Here is a 19,752-nt window from a genome sequence, read left to right on the forward strand (position 1 = left end):
ATTGGTTGTAGCACACATAGGGAAACCACGAAGTGCTCAACACATCAGAGACAGTGTTGATATGGTGACATTAATTTTTGACATGTAACCGCAAATTACCCCCACCCAAGAAAGGGCAACGTCCTAAGAATGATTGCAGGCAGACTTGTTCCAGACGTCTGCAGGAAGTGAAAGATATTTGTACATACAGCCTAGTGTTGTTCCTGGCAGGAGCAGAAACCAAAGACCAATAGGACAGTCTACTTGAGACGCCAGACCTACTTTTGTTTGTCACCTGATGTTTGCTGGGTTTGTGGCCAAATATTACACAAACGAAAACAAGGCAAAACACAACATCTTTCGTTTCTTGTAGAAACTCTTCTTCTTCTTCTTCTGCCTCTGTTCCTGCTTCTTACTGTTCTTAGTTTAGGTTGGATTGGACTGGCTCATCTTTTGGCACAAATGGTCGGCGAGGCTCTAAGCACCTATCATTTGATTTGATTTGATTTGTCTCATCTTTCTTTCATTTGGTTTGTCTTGTTCCATTTCTTTATCTATATCTTTAGCAGCGCTGTTTGTTTTCTGTTGTTGTTTATTTGTTGTTTGTTTGCTGTTTTGAGTGTTTTTTTAAATTTTTTTGTTTGTTTGTCTGTTTGTTTGTTTGTTTGTTTTTTGGGTTTTTTTTGGTTTTAGTTTGTTTCTTTGTTTTGTTTTTGTTTTTTCTTAACAGAACAGACATAGGTCTAGCGCGATTTCACTTTCTCCACAGTAGAAAGAATGAGCAGTTTTCTTTTTCTGTTAAACTTCTTATATATATATATATATATATATATATATATATATATATATATATATATATAGTGTGTGTGTGTGTGTGTGTGTGTGTGTGTGTGTGTGTGTGTGTGTGTGTGTGTGTGTGTGCCTTGTGTTGGGTCTATTACTTTTTGTTGTTGTTGTTCTTGTTGCTAATTGTTTTGCGATACTCTTTTTCTGTTCACGGCAGACTTCTTCGTTGATATTCTGCATCTTCCTTAACAGTCCTGTTCTTTGATTCGTGGAGAAACCCCATTAAACGCACATAAAATGTTTCAGCGCACAGAGAGGGCAATCAAGACATGCTGAGCATCCTACGGGCAACGCTGGCGTCGGGGGCACTTTGGCTTGTAACCGCCAGTTACCCTCACCCAAGAAAGGACAACGCCCACAGAATGATTGCCAGCAGCGTTGTTCCAGACGTCTGCAGGAAGCGAAGGATGTTTGGACAGACAGTCTGGCGTTGTGCTTGGAAGAAGCAGAAATCAAAGACCAAGAAGAGAGTCCCATTGAGACGCTGCAAGTGCCACCGCTTCTTTTGTTGTTACCTTGCTTGATGCTGGTTTTCATTGCCAAATATTGCTCGGATAAAAGCAAAACAAAGCACAACAATAATAAATAAATACATAAATAAATGAATAAATAAATGAAAGGACTGATTTTCATATACCATAACAGTGAAATTTTGTTACACTAAAGAATGAACGAATACAAAGCTATTTTTTACACTGGTTTTGCAACATGGATAAAGAAGGAAACAAAAACAGTCCTTCATCAATTTAATGCTTTGAAACCACATTATCAGAAAAAAGTCTTGTCAGCAACAGAGCAAAACTGCAACTGCTTCTTTTCAAGTGTTGTTATTTTTTATGCTGTTTATGGTAGTGGAGTTTTCTTGATTTCATTGTTTTCAGGGGAAAGTAAAGTATTTTACACACATAATTAATTTTTTTCTCAATAGGTCCTTTTTGAGTGAGGGTGAGTTTATGTGATAACAAGAGAGGCAAGGCCTTCAAGACTCACTTGTGATAAATTAAGTCCCCTAGCATTAATTACAGAGTAAGTTCCCTTTTTTACTATCTGCACCAAAACGTTTACAAAATAAATAAAAATTCCATGCTTAGCAAAAGAAGTTCCTGTTTGAACAAAAAATGATAATAATGACTCCTCTTGTTGTTGTGTCAGAATAAGAGGTCAAAGTGCCAAGTTTAGAGAATACAAAAAATATAAATATAACAGTAAATGCAGTTTGCATATAATTAGGCTTCTTTTTTATGTTTTGTGCCCATCCCAGAGGTGCAATATTGTTTTAAACAAGATGACTGGAAAGAACTGAATTTTTCCTATTTTATGCCAAATGTGGTGTCAACTGACAAAGTATTTGCAGAGAAAATGTCAATGTTAAAATTTACCACGGACACACAGACACACAGACACACGGACACACACACACACACACACACACACACAGAGACAACCGAACACCGGGTTAAAACATAGACTCACTTTGTTTACACAAGTGAGTCAAAAATAGTAAAAGGATGACAGACTGAGAAAAGATGAATTGATATTCGCTTTGTAAACTATAACAGCCCCAGAGGTTTTCTGTTCATACTGTCCTTTTACACTTCTGACGTCCATTATTCTTCTTCGTCTTCTTCTTCTTCTTCCCTGTCTTTTGCTCAAGATGCAGACGTGACTTGATCCACAGTCAAACCCGCCAATGTGCTTGTTACAGATTTTAAAGCACGCAAAAGTAAATTCAAACGATTAAAAATATCCAGTTGCAGACTTGGCAGTGTTTCATGGCTTGGCATGACCAGTGCTTGCATGCAAGGAAGAGCAAATCCACGGAACAACTGCATAACTGTTCCATACGTCTGCTGGGAACTGGGAGTGTTTGGACAGGTCATCTGACACTGTTGCTGGTACGAGCAGAAATTAGAAACCAGAAAAGAAACATTCAGTTCAAGACACAGATACTTAAATGTTCAACCATCTGACTTTTAAAAGTCTTGCATTTTAGTGTTTAGAACTGAGTCAATTTCTTTTGTTTGAAGGACATTCAAGAACACAGTTCTCTTTCCCTCGTTGAAAAATATTACATATGCCACCTATCATTGTTATTATCAGTAAGACTCCTCCATCACACAACAAGACTTCCACCCACTCCTTTGCTCAGTACCTGGCTGTTGACGACTGTGATGATGGAGAGCACTATGAATGATAGAAAAAGTCAACAATTTTCCCCTCTTTGGCTGTGCAGTAAGGAAAGAAAAAAATTACTATAGACAAGAGTCTGAAGTAGCTTTTATCAAACAGCGTGAGTGAAATGCAGTTCAGTCTTGCAGTTTACACGCTGTTTCCATTGACGGTAAATGGACATTGTTGCTCTTTTTCCGCAATGGAAATATTTCATTGATGCCTCCAAAGGAACATTTTGTTGAATCTCCCCCCGCATATCTTTACTTTTCCAATGTGAACATTTTTTCATTATTTCGTGTGAAGGAGAGGGTGATGGGGGTGAGGGGCTTGTGGTGAAAGAAAAGAAGATGAAAGTTACATCATATGTTAAGTCTTTACGATACTGACAATATAACTGCTTCTATTACCACCACCACCACCACTACAGCTGCAACTACAACTACAGTAGGTACTGATAATGCTACCACCACCACCTCCAGCATTTGCTGTTGCTGCTAGTTGTACTACTACACATATCAACGGCTACACAGGCATATCTCTTATTGTCAGAGCTGGTGGTGGTTTTGACATCGTTTTTACTTCTTTTCATTCTTGCGCTGAATATACACAACGTGCTCCTTGCATGACAATGATGTTTGTCACCATAAAAAAAAGAACCCCGAAAAGAATACCAAGTTGTTTTTTTTCTACTTCCCTTTCCTTTCTTCTTCTTCTTCTTGATTTTCTTCTTCTTCTCCTTCTTCTTCATCCCCCAACTTCCTCCTTGTGTACCAGACGTGCGACTTGACTGGCAGGCAAATCTCCAACGTGAGCGTGGAGGGTTTAATATGTACACAGGGCATTTCCGACACGCTAAAAAAACGCCGGAGGCCGTGTCGGTATAGGGGCAGTTTGGCATGTTACCACCAATTACAGAACACAAGAGCGGACGACTCTCCAGAATGATTGCTGGCCGAGTTGTTTCAGACGTCTGAAGAGAGGTGTTTCCACAGCCATCCTTTTGTTGTTGTTGGTACGGGCAGAAAACAGAAAATGGCAAAGAAAAAAAGAGACAGCCTTCCCAAGTCGCTCGATCTTCCACCTCTCCAGGCTTCGTCGGAACTTGAGCGTTGGCGGGTATTGGGGGCGTGGTGGTGGGGGTCAGGGGGGACGGATAGTAATGTGAATGATAACATTGAAAGAAACATAAGAAATATATATATCTCTTTTTAATGACACCACCAACAACAACATTAAAGGCTTCCTCTGAAACTGGCCTGAGAGCATTATCAGGAAATGCAGATAATCAATTAATAAAGAAATAAGCTTTCTTTTCCTTTCTTCTATTAAAGCAATATTTTTTTTAATCGATTTCTTATGGTTTCATGTTGCTTACTTCAATGCAAGTATCAGTTAATTCGTTCGTTGTGTAGGTGGTTATGTAGTTAGTTGATAGTTGATTTCCGTTGTGCTGACGCCAGAGATCTCGACTGCTGCCTATGTATAACACACACACACACACACACACACACACACACACACACACACACACACAAACGCACGCACACACACACACACGCACGCACACACACACGCACGCACGCACGCACGCACACACGCACACGCATTCAGAGAGAGAGAGAGAGAGCATCATCATGTTTGCACTGTTTGCACCTCCACGATGTGAAAATATCCGGAAGAAGTGACACAGAACTGAACAATCCATTTTCAAAACCCACATGAACATATTGACTTGTTTCTAATGTGTCCCCTATTTTCCTGTGTAAGGACTGTCAGCTTAGGCTGATGGACAAAGAAAACTAATTTGCTGGCATGATTGCTCACATTGGAGCTGTGGAATTATGAGACGATGACGGAAATAATTACATGTTTGGTTTTGTTTCTTTCAGATATTTTTAAAACTATCTTTCTTTACAGAATGACCCTAACGCATTATGTAAGTTTGTGCCTGCCTATGTGTGCGTATGTGTTAGGGTAGCTGTTAGATACACATGTATTGTTAAAATGTATGTACGGAGTGTGTGTGTGTGTGTGTGTGTGTGTGTGTCTGTGTGTCTGTGTGTGTGTCTGTGTGTGTGTGTAGTCATATTTTGGTGTGTGTATGTAACATAGATGTAATGTTTCATGTTAACAAAGCGTTTTTGTAAAGCACCTAGAGCAGATTTCTGGATAGTGTGCTATATAAGTATCCATTTTTTTTTTTTTTAACTCTCCCCTCCCGCAACCCCTCCAGGAATCTCTATAATAATATCTATAAGTTTTATCTCTGCGATCGTTTCTTTCCTATATTGGTAGGACCAATCTATTAAAAAAAATTCAAGTAAAATGAAAAAAAAGGAAAAAAAATTCGCGCTTGAAATGAAAATTCCTTTTTCTTTCCCATGTTTGAGATGAGTTGGACTGAATGGTGAGGCAGTGACGAAATCTCATCTTCTGTTTTTGTCTTCGTTGAATGACAGGTCTAAGGAAGCTGGAGAAAGTAATTATGTTTTCAAGTATGTTTACTTAGGCCTGGGCGCTCATGTAGTTTCCGAACCATAAGTAGTTTATGTGCTTGATTGATACACACGCAACAACTGTCATCGCATGCTTTCTCTACGTGCTTTCAATATGTCAGCAACATCTTCTCGCCTCCGTTTTCCACTTTCGGTCAGTCAGTTATTCTTTTTTTTTTCTAATTTCTTTTGTTCAATGGAAAGCATAGCATGAAAACAAGCATCTTTATTAATCCGCGTGGAAATGAAATAAATGAGAGTTTTACAGTGCACATTAATGTTTATAACAGAGTACAAAATATACAGTAAACGTGGATTTTGTTTTTAAAAAAAATCTCATGTCCTTTTAAGGTCATATGAGCAGTGATTCCATATCCACTTTTCAACGGCTCGGTATTTTTTTCAAAAAAGAACAAAGCCTCTCTGAGCAATAGGTGACATCAGAGATAATTTTCCCATCCCTCTTCCGACAAACCGGTGGCTGAAAAGGTGCATATGTACGTATGTGTCATGAGAGCTTTGTGCGTATGCGAGTGCATGTCTGCGTGTATGTGTGCGAGTGAGTGTGTGTATGTGTGTGTGTGTGTGTGTGTGTGTGTGTGTGTGTGTGTGTGTGTGTGTGCACGCGCGCGCGCGCGAGCGCTCGTTTACGTGTGTACAAGGAACAGAAGAGAAAGAGAGAGAATGAGGAGGGGCAGGGAGGGAGCCGTGTCATTTATTTGCAATGTGAGGATGTGAATTAAATTTCTCTTTAACCTTCCCCAACCGGTCAAATACCCATCTCGGTGGGGTGAGTCAAATCGTACCACAGTGCCTTTCTCAAGGACACAGTGCAGAGCCAAACCGGGGCCTCGAACCCTGCAATAAACGCTGGATCAGAAATACAACGCTTAACTGACTTTCCCACACACGGCGCCTCAAACACGGGTTTTAATACGTGCTGTCGGAACGTGGCCATGGAAAAGGTGGAAATCGTACATGTTGGCTGAACATTCACGGAAACTGCGTCACTCTCCAGCCAGGAGGTGGGGGAAAGGAGGGTATGGGAGGGGGACGGTGGATTAGGTGGGGTACTGGATGATCGCTTTCGGCAACGAAAGGAATGAATTTATTGTTTGGTGCAACAGCACAACAACAGTTCGTAGCGCACGCGCGCGCCCGCGCGCGCGCGCACACACACACACACACACACACACACGAGAGAGAGAGAGAGAGAGAGAGAGAACCAGACGAAAAGGCACAGATATACAAAGACAGAGAGACAGAGACTAAGAGGTTGTGAGATAGAGACACTGATTGGTGGCTTTGCTTCCTGAGTGACTGGACAATTTCCACGCTTCCTGTGGTTTCAGACCCCCCCCCCCCACCCCCACCCCCAACCCCACACACGCACAGAGACTCTCTGTCTCTCTGTCTCTTACACTCTCTCTCTCCCTCTCTCTCTCTCTGTCTCTGTCTCTCCGTGTTAGAGTGAACTAAGTTCACTTCGCACGGTGACCTCTTCCATTCTATCGTGCCTTCTCCGCACGGGCAAGCAGAGCTCTCTCCAATTCTGCACCTGTTATCTCCTCTCTCTCTCTCTCTCTCTCCTTCTTTTTCTTCTCACTATCACATTCAAAAAAGTGTATCAAAATATCTAATGCAACAAATAGTTTTAGCAAAAGCAATGCATATCGTGAGGTCTTAGAAAGACAACAATAATCTGATTACTTGTTCTCCAACAGTGTGTAAGCAGCGGAAAAGGCGGAGTGTAGGTATGCGTTTGCATGTCTATGTGTCGAGTACGTGGTATTCAGTATAAATAATATTTAAATGTTTCGACAGCTCATCACTGTTAAACCTGAGTTTGACCGGCCTCTGCTTACCCTTGTCGCACGTGATTCCGCTGGCAAGATCACACCTGTGTGATCGTGGGTTCATGTTCAGAACAGGTGTTCAGTGCAGGTGTATGCGCAAAACTGATTTGAAAGTTATTCAGTCGCCAGCAGCGCGCAACCCGCAGCACGATCTCCTGTTCTTTGTGTGCACCTCCACCTCCCCACCCCCATCCCCCACCTGCATTAGGAGGCTGGTTGCGTTGAACATATTGTTAACTCTCTCCATACGAAACGGCGAAAGAGACGACGTTAACAGCGTTTCACCCCAATTACCATCATCAAAATATTGCGAGTGGAAGGCTCTTATACTGAAGAGGTGAATGTTGACAAAGAATACCACACTTCTGACGACGGAAGCTAAAGGTTGGGTCATTCAGACACCCACTGGACATCCGAGGGGTCTGTGTAGAGGAAAAGAGAGTACTGGCCGTACTGAGTGAGTTAATGGTGCGAAAGTAATTGTTTTTTTGTTGTTGTTTTTGAGTAGATAGAAAAAGTGATTGACTGATTGACTGACTGATTGATATGTTCATTGTTAACGTTGTTTTCTTTTGCATTGGACTTAATGATTATATTCTTATTTATGATGGGTGGAAGAAATTGTGTTGTGTTTGGTTTTAGTTAAATTTGGAATGAACTATTTGCCTCTTTGACATTTTATGACGCCCAATCCGTAGCTGAGGTACCACTCGTGTGTGTGTGTGTGTGTGTGTGTGTGTGTGTGTGTGTGTGTTAGTCACTGTGCTGGTGAGTGACCAGTCGCGCTGCTGCTCATGAACGAAAGATCTAAATGTGTATTGTGCCAGTGTGTGCACACACACGTGTGTGTTTGAAGATTTTCATGTTGCAATTGTTTTGTATGATTTTCATGTTTCCGTAATTGTTTTCTTTGATTCATTCATCTATGTATTTATTATTATCTATTTGATTTGTTTTAAGTCATTTTGTATTCATATTATCATATAGTGCGTATGCATGTGTATGCGTGTATGAGGGCTTGGTGTAAAGAAACTTCCAGCTTATCCATTCTACCCTCAGTAAAACACATGGCATTAATTTTGTCATTCATCAAACTATCACCTTCGATGGTAGTCATAATTACAACTTTCTACGTGGATTTGATAACAATAATGTGGCTTTAGTTATCCGGTTGTCGATACTGACATATTTCTCTTCCCCTCCCTTCCTCTCTCTCTCTCTCTCTTTTTCTCTTACCCATCTATCTGCGCGCGCGCGCGCGCGTATGTGTGTGTGTGTGTGTGTGTGTGTGTGTGTGTGTGTGTGTGTGTGTGTGTGTGTGTGTGTGTTATTTATCATATTCCTTCTGCGGGACTTTTTTTTTCTCTCTCTTTCTCTCATTTCCATGAAATATATATGTGTTATTATAACTGATGTAGATTAGCAAGGATAGGTTGGGAGAATGGGCCATGCCTAAATTATTGATCCTTGAATATGAGCTCTGAGTTCTGAGTTGTCTTTTCCTTTCTGTTCCGGTTTATCTGTTTTCGCCATTTTGGTTCTGATTTGTATACCGACCTACTTTCTCACCAGAGTTTTACAGCTAATTGCATTAAATTTCGGGTGTCCCCCTAAAATGTGAACCGCTTTTGGACAAGTATTTTCTCAGCACTGGAGAAACCGAATCCATTGAAAATTTTCACACAGTAACCTTGGAGTTGGTTCGTTTATTTATTTATAGTCTGTTCATCCAAGATGATGATATTAGACTGAAAATAAATTATATGATTATTATCATTTGGATTACTATAATTTCTATAATAATGATGATTGTTATTATTAATTAGAAATCGACATTTCTGTATAAAAAAAAAACAAACTTATAGTATCGTAAATAAGTCTGCAAAATGTCTGAAAGTTCGGGCGCAAATTATGCGAGTATTGTCAAATTCAAAATAGCATGTCAAAACATCCAGTATCAGAGCTGTGCAATGTGACCTTCACCATGTTCACGCCAGCTGCCAGGTGTTGGCATCTGTCAATCAGTGTCAGTCTAAAAATAGCCTGTCTTGGTGTCGTTTAGTCGTGGAGGAAGATGAAGGCCACATTGAGTAGAAACTGAAATAAGTGAGATTTCCTCTGATATTGGATATTTCGACATGCTATTCGAACTTTCAGATATTTGTTGATGATACACTAAGGTTACTGTGTGAAAATTTTCAATGAATTCCGTTTCTCTAGCACTGAGAAAATACTTTAAACAAGAGAGGCAAGGCCTTCAAGACTCACTTGTGGTACACTTTAAAAAAAAATTCAAGCTTTTTATGTATTGAGTATAATTTCAAAATGTAATGTTTAAGATGAGAAAGATCAATTTAAAGCAAATTAAGTCCCCTAGCATTAATTACAGAGTAATTTCCCTTTTTTACCTCTGCACCAAAACGTTTGCAAAATAAATAAAACTTCCATGCTTAGCAAAAGAAGTTCCTGTTTGAACAAAAAATGATAATAATGCTCTTGTTGTTGGGTCAGAATATCAGATCAAAGTGCCAGGTTTAGAGAATACAAAAAATATAAATATAACAGTAAATGCAGTTTGCATATAATTAGGCTTCATTTTTTTAAATTTTTTGTGCCCATCCCAGAGGTGCAATATTGTTTTAAACAAGATGACTGGAAAGAACTGAATTTTTCCTATTTTTATGCTTAATTTGGTGTCAACTGACAAAGTATTTGCAGAGAAAATGTCAATGTTAAAGTTTACCACGGACACACACGCGCACACACACACACACACACACACACACACACACACACAGACAACCGAACACTGGGTTAAAACATAGACTCGCTTTGTTTACACAAGTGAGTCAAAAAGCGGTTAACTTTTTGGGGGACACCTGATATTTCAGTGTTTAAAAAAAAAATCTCCTTCCTCCCCCTTCTCTCTCTGTACGTTTGTTTGTCTGTCTGTCTCTCCCTCCCCCCCCCTCTCTCTCTCTCTCTCTTTCAAATTAGTCTTTTACGTTTGTTTCCTCTTCGAGGGCTGAATGAAAATAAAACAAACAAACAAAAAAACAAAAAAAAGCAACAAAAAAAAGACATTGTCTTGCTTACTGTATTACCATTTGAAAATAAGTTATTCACTTCAATTTTCACTCTCTCCCGCTATCTCTCTCATTATCCGTCCTTCCTCTCTCTCTCTCTCTCGCTCTGTGTGCCTCTCCCTCCTTTCTCTCTCTGTCGCTCTGTCTTTCCTTTCTCTCTCTGTCTCTCTTTTTCTCCCTTCTCTCTGTCTCTTTCCCTCTTTTATTTCTCTGTCTCTCTCTCTCCTTTTCTCTCTGTCTCTGTCTGTCTCTCTCTCTCTCTCCCTCTCTTCTTTCTCTGTCTCTCTCCCTCATTTCTCTCTCTCTCTCCCTCCTTTCTCTCTGTCTGTCTCTCTCTGCTAACCCCGTCCCCCCTCTCTCTCCCCTCTCTCTCCCTGCATCCCTCTATTTCCCTTTCATTCTTAGGACTGTGGTGTAGGGCTGCAGCTGCCTGACTACCGTTCCCATGGTGATGCAAGTCACACGCAGGGGAGACAACCTTCCCCCGATCAGAAACCACCACCACAAGGGCAGACAACACTCATCTAGCTGTCCGACACAATGGCACACAGCCTGTGTGGTAAGATGACAGAGTGCCGGGGGGGGGGGGGGGAGGTTGGGGTGGGCACACACACACACACACACGCGCACACGCACACGCACACACACACACACACACCCTCAGCGCGCGCACGCACACACGCACGCACACATTGAAACGCAAACACCCACGAAACCTAGCCTCTCATGACAAGTCCCATAGAAATTTCTCTGTGTGTGTGTCTCTCTGTGTCTCCCTCTCTCTCTCTCTCTCTCCCTCCCTCTCTGTCTCTCTCTCTCTCTCTCTGTGTCTCTATCAGTCTCTCTCTCTGTCTCTATCACTCTCTCTCTCTCTCTCTCACACACACACACACACACACACACACACACACGAACGCGCGCGCGCACAAACACACACACACACACACACACACACACACACAGATGTACAGAACAGTGAATTTGTTTGGCCTCCCAGAGCAATTTTGTCCATGCTTTTCACACCTCCAAGGTTTAACACACACACACACACACACACACACACACACACACACACACACACGTGCGTGGGCGCACCCAATAGATTTCCTCCTGTCCAACTGACTCATTCATCTGAATGATTTTCCCATGTCGCTGCAGTTAACCTTTCATCAAAGGGTTTCAAAAAAAACGACCAGCCAAACGTTAGTGATGCTATAGTGTCATTTTGATATAACATACTATCGGTAGTTTTATAAGTAGTGACTCTTTCATGATTTACACAACGCCTTCATTTCATACCTATGTCCAAAGGCACAAACAAGTGTGTGTATAACCGATTTCAGTTTCTGTTCAGTATCAGTTTCAAGGGGGTGTCAGAGCGTACGGACAGATATGTGTACTCGACACCACATCTGCTATAAAAAAAAAAAAAAGAAAAAAAAGAAGATGCGGATTCCTGACTTTTGCAAATCCAAACACGCTGATTAATTCTTGGGAGCCCGACCTGCGTCACACACACACACACACACACACACACACACATATATATATATATATATATATATATATATATATATATATATATACCTATTTCACATACACACCCACAAACACACACGTTATAGGTATGCGTATATATATATATATATATATATATATGCTCAGTTTCAACTTCCATTGTCATGCTGGGTCGTGACTTTGTGCGCAACATTATTCTCCCCGAATTGATTTTTTTCCTGTTTTGCTTTGCGGTTAATCCCCAGCTGGACTGATCTTTGGTGACTGAACCATCTGTATATATGATAATGTTCTCATCGTTTTCAATATCGTTTTTTTTCTAAAAGTAGCTTCACCTCTGCATCAGTTCTACCCCCTGGCCATTCACGACAATGTCTTTCCAGAGTGGGTGAAATGGCTGTGATGAAGAGGCCGTGAATTGTGTCTTCTACTTGTCCCATCCATGACCTTCCGAATTATGGACGGCTGCCTTTTGGTTCCTTAACTACATTATGCAATGCGTTTTGAGGGGTTTTTTAATGCTCTAAAACGGGCCTTATTCTTTTCTAACTTGCCTGGTGGACTGAACTGAACGAAGGCCAAGTAGGAATGGTTTCAGTATGAGTGCCTTTCGTTGTTCCGAAAATCAGTCTCATTGCTTCAGTTTCAACTGAATTTAAGAGGCTGCTCTGCGAAAGTGGTGTCAGCCTTAGTCCACAGTCGATCGCACTGAGAACGAGAGATTGATATAGCCAGAAGAGGGGGCGTTGCCCAATACATGTAGCTGCCATTGAGTTAAGACTAAAAGCCCCCCTTTTTTGCATTTCATAGCAGTGCTTTCAGCAAGTTTTCTGAAGAAAACAGACTTCAACACAGGATGAACATGTGTATCCTCATACTTGATATTCATGTGATCTGTAACATGCAAGCTAATTTAAGTTACGCTATTCATTTGACCAAAAATGCACCTCGTTCAAAAATAAAAGACGTGCTGAAAAACGTTTTTTTTTCAACAGCCTTACTATCTGTGGGACAAAGTATCGGCAGCAGTAATGTTGTTCAAAAATAAAAGACGTGCTGAAAAAAAAATTTTTCAACAGTCTTACGATCTTTGGAATAAAATATCGGCAGCAGTAATGTTGAAATTTGAATTTATGGAGCTGTTGGGACAGGTTTAATGAACAGAGGAATATATCGGTGGATGTGAAGTGAAAAGACCGCTGTCTGCGTTGTTCCACGACAGTATTCCATCGACACAATGGTTGTGTTGGTAAATTTCTCTCAGCAAGGTGAGTAAGTTCTATCGACTGAATCTACAACTGATTGGACACATTCAAACTGATGAGGAATCCGTCGATATTAAGGTACGAAGAACAAATGCAAATTCAACAATATCACTAATACTGATAATCATTTAGAATATATATATAATGATGTCTCTTAGCTAGGTAAATAAGTGCTATCGCCTCAGGATATTGAGATCTGAAGAACAAATACGAAATCAACCGTAATAACACTAACAAGAACTTTAGAATAAAGATAATGATATCAATAACAACATAACAATAATAATAATAGTAATGATGATGATAATAATAGTACGAATAAGAAGAAGACCAACAACAACAAGAGTAATGATGATGATAATGGTGATGATTATACTAATGATAATTACAAAGGCTGTCTGTCCATACGGGGTATGTAAGAAAAAAACACATATATATTGGGCATGGGATCGATCATTCTGAATTGGGGCCTGTTTACACGGAGCTGCTTCAGGCGTTACTACAGAAACGGGAGTTCCATAGACAGGGGGGTCTTTCAAGCTCTAATGAAGGTCTATCGTCAAAGAAATCCTGTGGAAACAGGGGCTATCATGGTCGACCCCGTCAAAACAACTTGAGGGAGTTTTCTATGGCGATCGATATGCAATCTGTTTCAAAGTTTCTAACTTTTAAAAGGGATCACGCAGTGCTGATACCGTGCGCTTCCTGCATCTCCGGTCTGTGTGTCTGCCGGTGCAGATGCCTGTTGGTGTCCCCGTTGGATTTTACACCGGGGTAAAATTTGGCTTGCCCGGTTCAATAAGCACTGGCGAAGAATGACACGCGGGGTTAAACTTGAGCTAGTAGCAGAGCTGACCACACTAGTTCGATTGAACCACGCATTCTCCTCGTAATGGCAAAGGGGGTCTCTCTGGGCTAGCTTGAAGTAACCCAAGGTTATCAGAGACCCAGTTAGAGTCAATACGTGTTTGCTTCCTGTAAGTTACAATGAAGAGAAGAGGCAAGGGTGGGATGGGGGTGGTAAAAGCTACCACAGAAAGAAACCAATTTTTATTCATTAGCTTTGTTAAGTCTGCACAATGGCAGTAAATTCCAACCAGGGGTTGGAGGTATCGATTATTACTCAACTAAGCCCAGAATAACCCCGGGGGTAGAATGCAGCAGGTAAGGGGGTGAGGGTGCAGTTTGAAGCTGGTACACCGGCAGTGGCAGCATCTATGGGTGTTGGGTTTTCTGGCCAATTCTTCCTGACGTGGAGACACCGTCCATTACCAGTGTCATGGAATAATGACCATCTTCTGTACTGTTAATGAGAATCTAAACAAATAAACGAATGAAATAGATGTATGATTTTTATTATCATCAGTATCATCACAATCGCCGTCACAATCATCATCATCATCGTTATAGTTGTTCAGCTGGTGGAGTTCTTACACACATAGGGCGAGAGAGGGGAAACGAGGGAGGAAGAGGGTAGAGTCAAAGCGAGACAAAGAGACAGACAGACAGACAAACAGGGACAGACAGACAGACAGACAGAGTGAGATGGACATGGAGAGATCCTAACATGGGAGCACGTGAACACAGATCTGCCAGTCAGGACTGACTGCAGGGACTGGTATCAGTGCACGCAGTGTCAGAAAGAACCCAAAGTTCTCTCCCCTCTGTCACTCAAGCTGCCCTTTCTCCATGCGATTCTCTGAACAGCACCAACCCCATGAGGAGCATTTACAACCGTTCTACTGTTGAGAAGAAAGGTAGAAAAAAAAAGGTTAACAAAGAAAGACGTTCTTCTTTTTTCGAATTGTATCCCAGTTTCCTTTCTACGGCCTGGGTAACCTTAGTGCTGATCTTAAGTTACATCCACGCTCATTTCACTGGAGTGCAATATCACAGATACCTTTCATTATCAAATTTCTGAGAAGCCACCCACCAGCAGTGATCATATAATGATCCATGTTGATGCTGAGATACTTGGCATGCACGGTGTTAGGCGTGTCTGCTCTGTTTCAGCTTCCGCAGTACATCAACATGACCGTGTCGACGTCAACCTCCTGAGTAATTCTCCGTCGTTGCAGTTACCAAAAGACGGTATCCTGTCACAGGAAACACGCAATACTTCCCAGTCGGCGCAGTTCAACGTCAGCCATTTTGTGTAACAGGGCTTAACCTTATTGGCAGGATGGATCAATTTATGCGTGTAGCGTGTAGGGATAGCGACCATAAATCCACTTTTCCCTCAGTTTAAGAACCGGGTGGAATTAAGAAAGGGATGCACTTCCTATAACACTGCCACAACAACAGTCCCGCGCTGCCACTGCTAATAAGAAGAAAGGCTTACTTTCTAGCAACGTTTGAACTCTTGTTCGACAAGGAGGGGAACAGGGCTGATGATTAACCCTGGGCGGTTCCAAAGACCCCACAATAACGGACAGAACTGGCTCAGAACATGCATTAGACCGTCCTGAGGACAGCGGAGCACTGCCTTCTGGCACGATTGTTCCAGGAATATCTCGGGAGGAGTAAATCTGGTCTCTGGAGAGGAGTCCTTAAGCCTTGGGGGTGACTTTGGGAGTCAGTCCCCTTTCCAATTAGTGGGCGTGAGGGGTTATTGTAGAGCGGGGTTTTAACCCCCTCTGCCTCGGAGCCAGAACAGGTTACATAAAAGCAGATCGTGGGCTTTTTTCCTTGTTGGACTCGATATGGCACGTGCGCGCGCGCGCGCGTGTGTGTGTGTGTGTGTGTGTGCTTGTACATATGCGTGCGGGTGTGTATTTTCGGGCCGGCGGCAGGGAGGTGGTGTGTGAGTGTGTGTGTGTGTGTGTGTGTGTGTTCGCGCGCAGTGTGTGCGTGTGCGTGGGTACGCACGTGCGTGTTATGGAAAGAAAGACTGACAGAGACAGTGGGACACGGAGAGAGATGGGCAACAGATTTTTCTTAATCTTTTTTATACTGACAATTGGAACAGTGGAACTGAAATGCTGGTGTCGACAAAAATGTGCTTTTTATTTACTCTCTTTATCGTTTGCTCAAAAAAAGAGAAAGAAAGAGAATACATTACTTAGACCTTCATTATTTTCCCTACTTTGTCAGTATTTTAACTAGTGCAGCTGAACCCGTAACAGCCTCCCGTTGAAAAAAAAAAAAGGAGAAACAACAGAAAAGGCGATTAACCCCCCCCCCCCCCCCCAAAAAAAAAAACGAAAAAAAAAAAGAAAAAAAAAGACCAAAACATAAAACTAGCTCTAGACATGTGACATCTAACTCTAGACATGTGACATGCAACAGCCAAACGCGGCAATGTAGAGGATGAATAAGAAAATGAAGAAGATTTAATCATTATTCAAAATAAAAAAAAATAATAATAATAATAATAATAAAAAAAAGAACGGAAGAATAAGAATCACTTAATGCTTCAGCATTGATAATGTAATAGCCATTGTCAGATAAGAGTTGCGTCTCTCTTTTTATATCAATTTGGCCTGCTCAAGCTTATGTTGTTCCTGTTTTGTTTGTTGTTGTTTTGGGGTGTGTTTTATGTTGTTGTTGTTTTGTTGTTGTTGTTGTTGTTTTCTTGCAAAACTTGGAATATGGCTGAAGCTGAAGTGGAGAGGGTGCAGAAAGTGAGGGAGGGAGACTCTTGTTTTCTCTCCTTCTCCTTACTGTGCCTCTTCTTACCCTTGCCCCACCCCCCAGCCGTGTTTTTTTCCCATAACGAATCCAAAACGCGCTGCATTTCGTCACTCCTACGCATTTTGTCCAGGGAATTCCTGACATTCGAAGAACCTCCTTTCTCTCTCTGTGTCTTTTTCTTTCTCTGTCGGCCTCTCTCCCTCTCTCTGTCTCTGTCTCTATCTTCCTATTTCTATCTCTCTCTCTCTGCCCTCACACACACACACACACACACACACACACACACACACACACACACACACACAAACACACACACACACACTCGCACACTCACAATCACTCTGTCGGAGGCACTTTTCCCCGATGACAGTAATCGTGTCAGAGCTGGTTGACAAGCTTGAAATTTCAATTCAACGCTTGACAAAATTCGATACAGGGCCAGAGCAGAAAGCCCAGACCACAGCCCTACAACAATGCCCCACGACAGGCGACAAGCGGCGCTTTCTCATATGACTCCCCGACCCCCTCTCTCCCTCGTCCTCACTACTCCACTCTGCTCCTCAACCGCACGCCATCACCCCTCCTCACACAACACACATGCACGCGTACACGCACGCGCGCACGCACACAGTCAAACACACACACACAAATTCACAAAACACACACACACACACACACACACACACACACACACACACACACACACACACACACACACACACACACACACACACAGAATTGCATCGACCCACACGTGTTTTGAGGACGGAAGGCCCACAGCGCTAGAATCGAAAGGAGATCGAGCCAAAGGGCAAGATAGAGAAGAGAGAGAGAATCACAGAGAGAGAGGGAGAGGGGGGAGGGAGAAGAATTAGTGAGAGGAGAAAGATAGTCGATGTTGGAGAGAGAGAGAGAGAGAGAGAGAGAGAGAGAGAGAGAGAGAGAGAGAGAGAGGAGGGAACAGTGAGAGCAGAGAGGAGAGCGAAAGAAGGGGCGCGAGCCAAAGAGAAGATCACTCCAGCGAACAGGACCGAAAAGCAGACGATCGCTGACAGCGTGGAGAGCAAAATGCGCGTTGGTTTGGGGCGTTCTGTGGGGGCCACGTTGTGAGGGAAACGGTTTCTAGTTGAGGCGCTTTTGTTCGCCCGTCGTCTGGACGACAGTACAACGTTGACGCTTTTGCAAAAATGATGGTGGTGTTATTCGTTTTCGCTGTGGCGACGGCTTGTTTGCATCCCAGGTAAGTGGTTCGTTTTATAATCGATGGACTGATTTTGTATTTGTTTTGTTTTTTTGTTTGATTTTTTTGTTTGTTCGTTTGTTTGTTTTGGATGTAGCCAGTAGTATAATAGTAATATAGTCACCAATACTGTCCCATATTATTAATAATAGCAAATCTAATTGAGTAAGTTGCATGGTGTAACGAGTTGTAATGTGTGTTGTCTGGTATCAAAGTAAAGTTTCTTATTGTCTTTTTTTAATTTTTTTTTTTTTTTTTTTTTTGTTCAGGCGATGAGGTACTTCCTAGAATTTGGCAAACATTGATAAAGAACGTTGGTAGCGATTGTTAGTTCTTTGCACCACTTCAGTAAACCGAAAACTGGCCAATGGGCAAGTATTATTGTTTTGTATGCTTTTGCATTCATCGCAATATCTTGTGTTTTGGGATTGTCAGTCTTTGATACAGCACTGAAATTACGACATAAATAACAAGTATTGTATTCAACGAGAACGTTGCTTTATTATTGACGAAAACTTTGCATCACGGTGTCCGATTCAAAGTAAACAACAGGATATTTTAAAAGACTTATTATTTGTTTATTAGTTCTGAATTCACCATTGTTTATTAGTACTCAGTCAATAATATAACTGCGCGAATAAGTGAGTTGATGAAATAGAGTTCACCTGAAAAAGACTGAGAAGCTGATTCCTGAACCTCCTCATGTCTCACCTGACCTTGAACTCGAAATTGATTCCCCTGTACCCGATCAACCTGCTATGCAACATCCTGATACTGCTCACTTTATTTGTTTACTAGTTCTCAGTAAATTATGTCACTGCATGAATGAGCGAGTTGATAAATCAATGACTCGAAGTCTACGAGTAATGTGGTAGAAACCTAGAAAATTGCTGATTCAGTCATTCAGAGATACAAGAACTGAAGAACTAGTTTAAAATGAGAACATACTTCATGTTATATGCAGTTGAAAAGTCGATTTATCAATGGATAAATAAAACAAACAAGCCCATCATTCATCCCAAACAATTTTTCAATCAGCTGGCTGGTCAACAGGTTGCTAAGTCTCCAGCGTGTTCGAATCTCTCGTCATTCTTTTGTGTGTGTGTGTGTGTGTGTGTGTGTGTGTGTGTGTGTGTGTGTGTGTGTATTTTATCAAAGTCAGTTTCAACTGGTATGCGTGGCCCAGAACACGACAGAACTGCCCCACACATTGTATTTGACTTCATATTACTCTTTTTGTCACAACAGATTTCTATGTGTGAAATTCGGGCTGCTCTCCCCAGGGAGAACGCGTCGCGCCACTGACAGCACCACCCTTTTTCTTCTTTTTTTTCTGCCTGGGATTTTATTTGTTTTCTTATCGCAGTGGATTTCTCTACAGAATTTTGTCAGGAACAACCCTTTTGTTGCCGTATGTCTTTTCCTTGCGCTGAATGCATGCTGCACACGGGACCTCGGTTTATCATCTCATCCGAATGACTAGCGTCCCGACCACCACTTAAGGTCTAGTGGAGGAGGGAGAAAATACTGACAACTGCCAGTGTGATTCGAACCAGTGAGCTCAGATTCTCTCGCTTCTTTGGCGGACGCGTTACCTCTAGGCCATCACTCCACCTTTGTTGTGTTGTTGTTGTTTTCTGTTTTGTTTTTTTCTTCTTCTTT

The 19,752-nt window shown here is 41.8% G+C and overlaps 1 protein-coding gene across 2 annotated transcripts in view; it reads left to right on the forward strand.

Moving 5' to 3' along the window:
- The first annotated feature begins 17,902 nt into the window (after positions 1–17,902).
- Positions 17,903–19,752, forward strand: part of LOC143284296 (gamma-aminobutyric acid receptor subunit alpha-6-like) — a 241,222-nt gene continuing 239,372 nt past the window's right edge. For both annotated transcript variants that reach the window (XM_076590995.1, XM_076590997.1), the window contains exon 1: positions 17,903–18,090. In XM_076590995.1, the coding sequence (XP_076447110.1) occupies positions 18,038–18,090 (53 nt within the window). In that variant the 5' untranslated portion in view covers positions 17,903–18,037. The remainder of the gene's footprint in view (positions 18,091–19,752) is intronic.

This window comes from Babylonia areolata, chromosome 7, assembly GCF_041734735.1.
Source record: "Babylonia areolata isolate BAREFJ2019XMU chromosome 7, ASM4173473v1, whole genome shotgun sequence".
In the NCBI taxonomy this organism is placed as follows: Eukaryota; Metazoa; Mollusca; class Gastropoda; order Neogastropoda; family Buccinidae; genus Babylonia; species Babylonia areolata.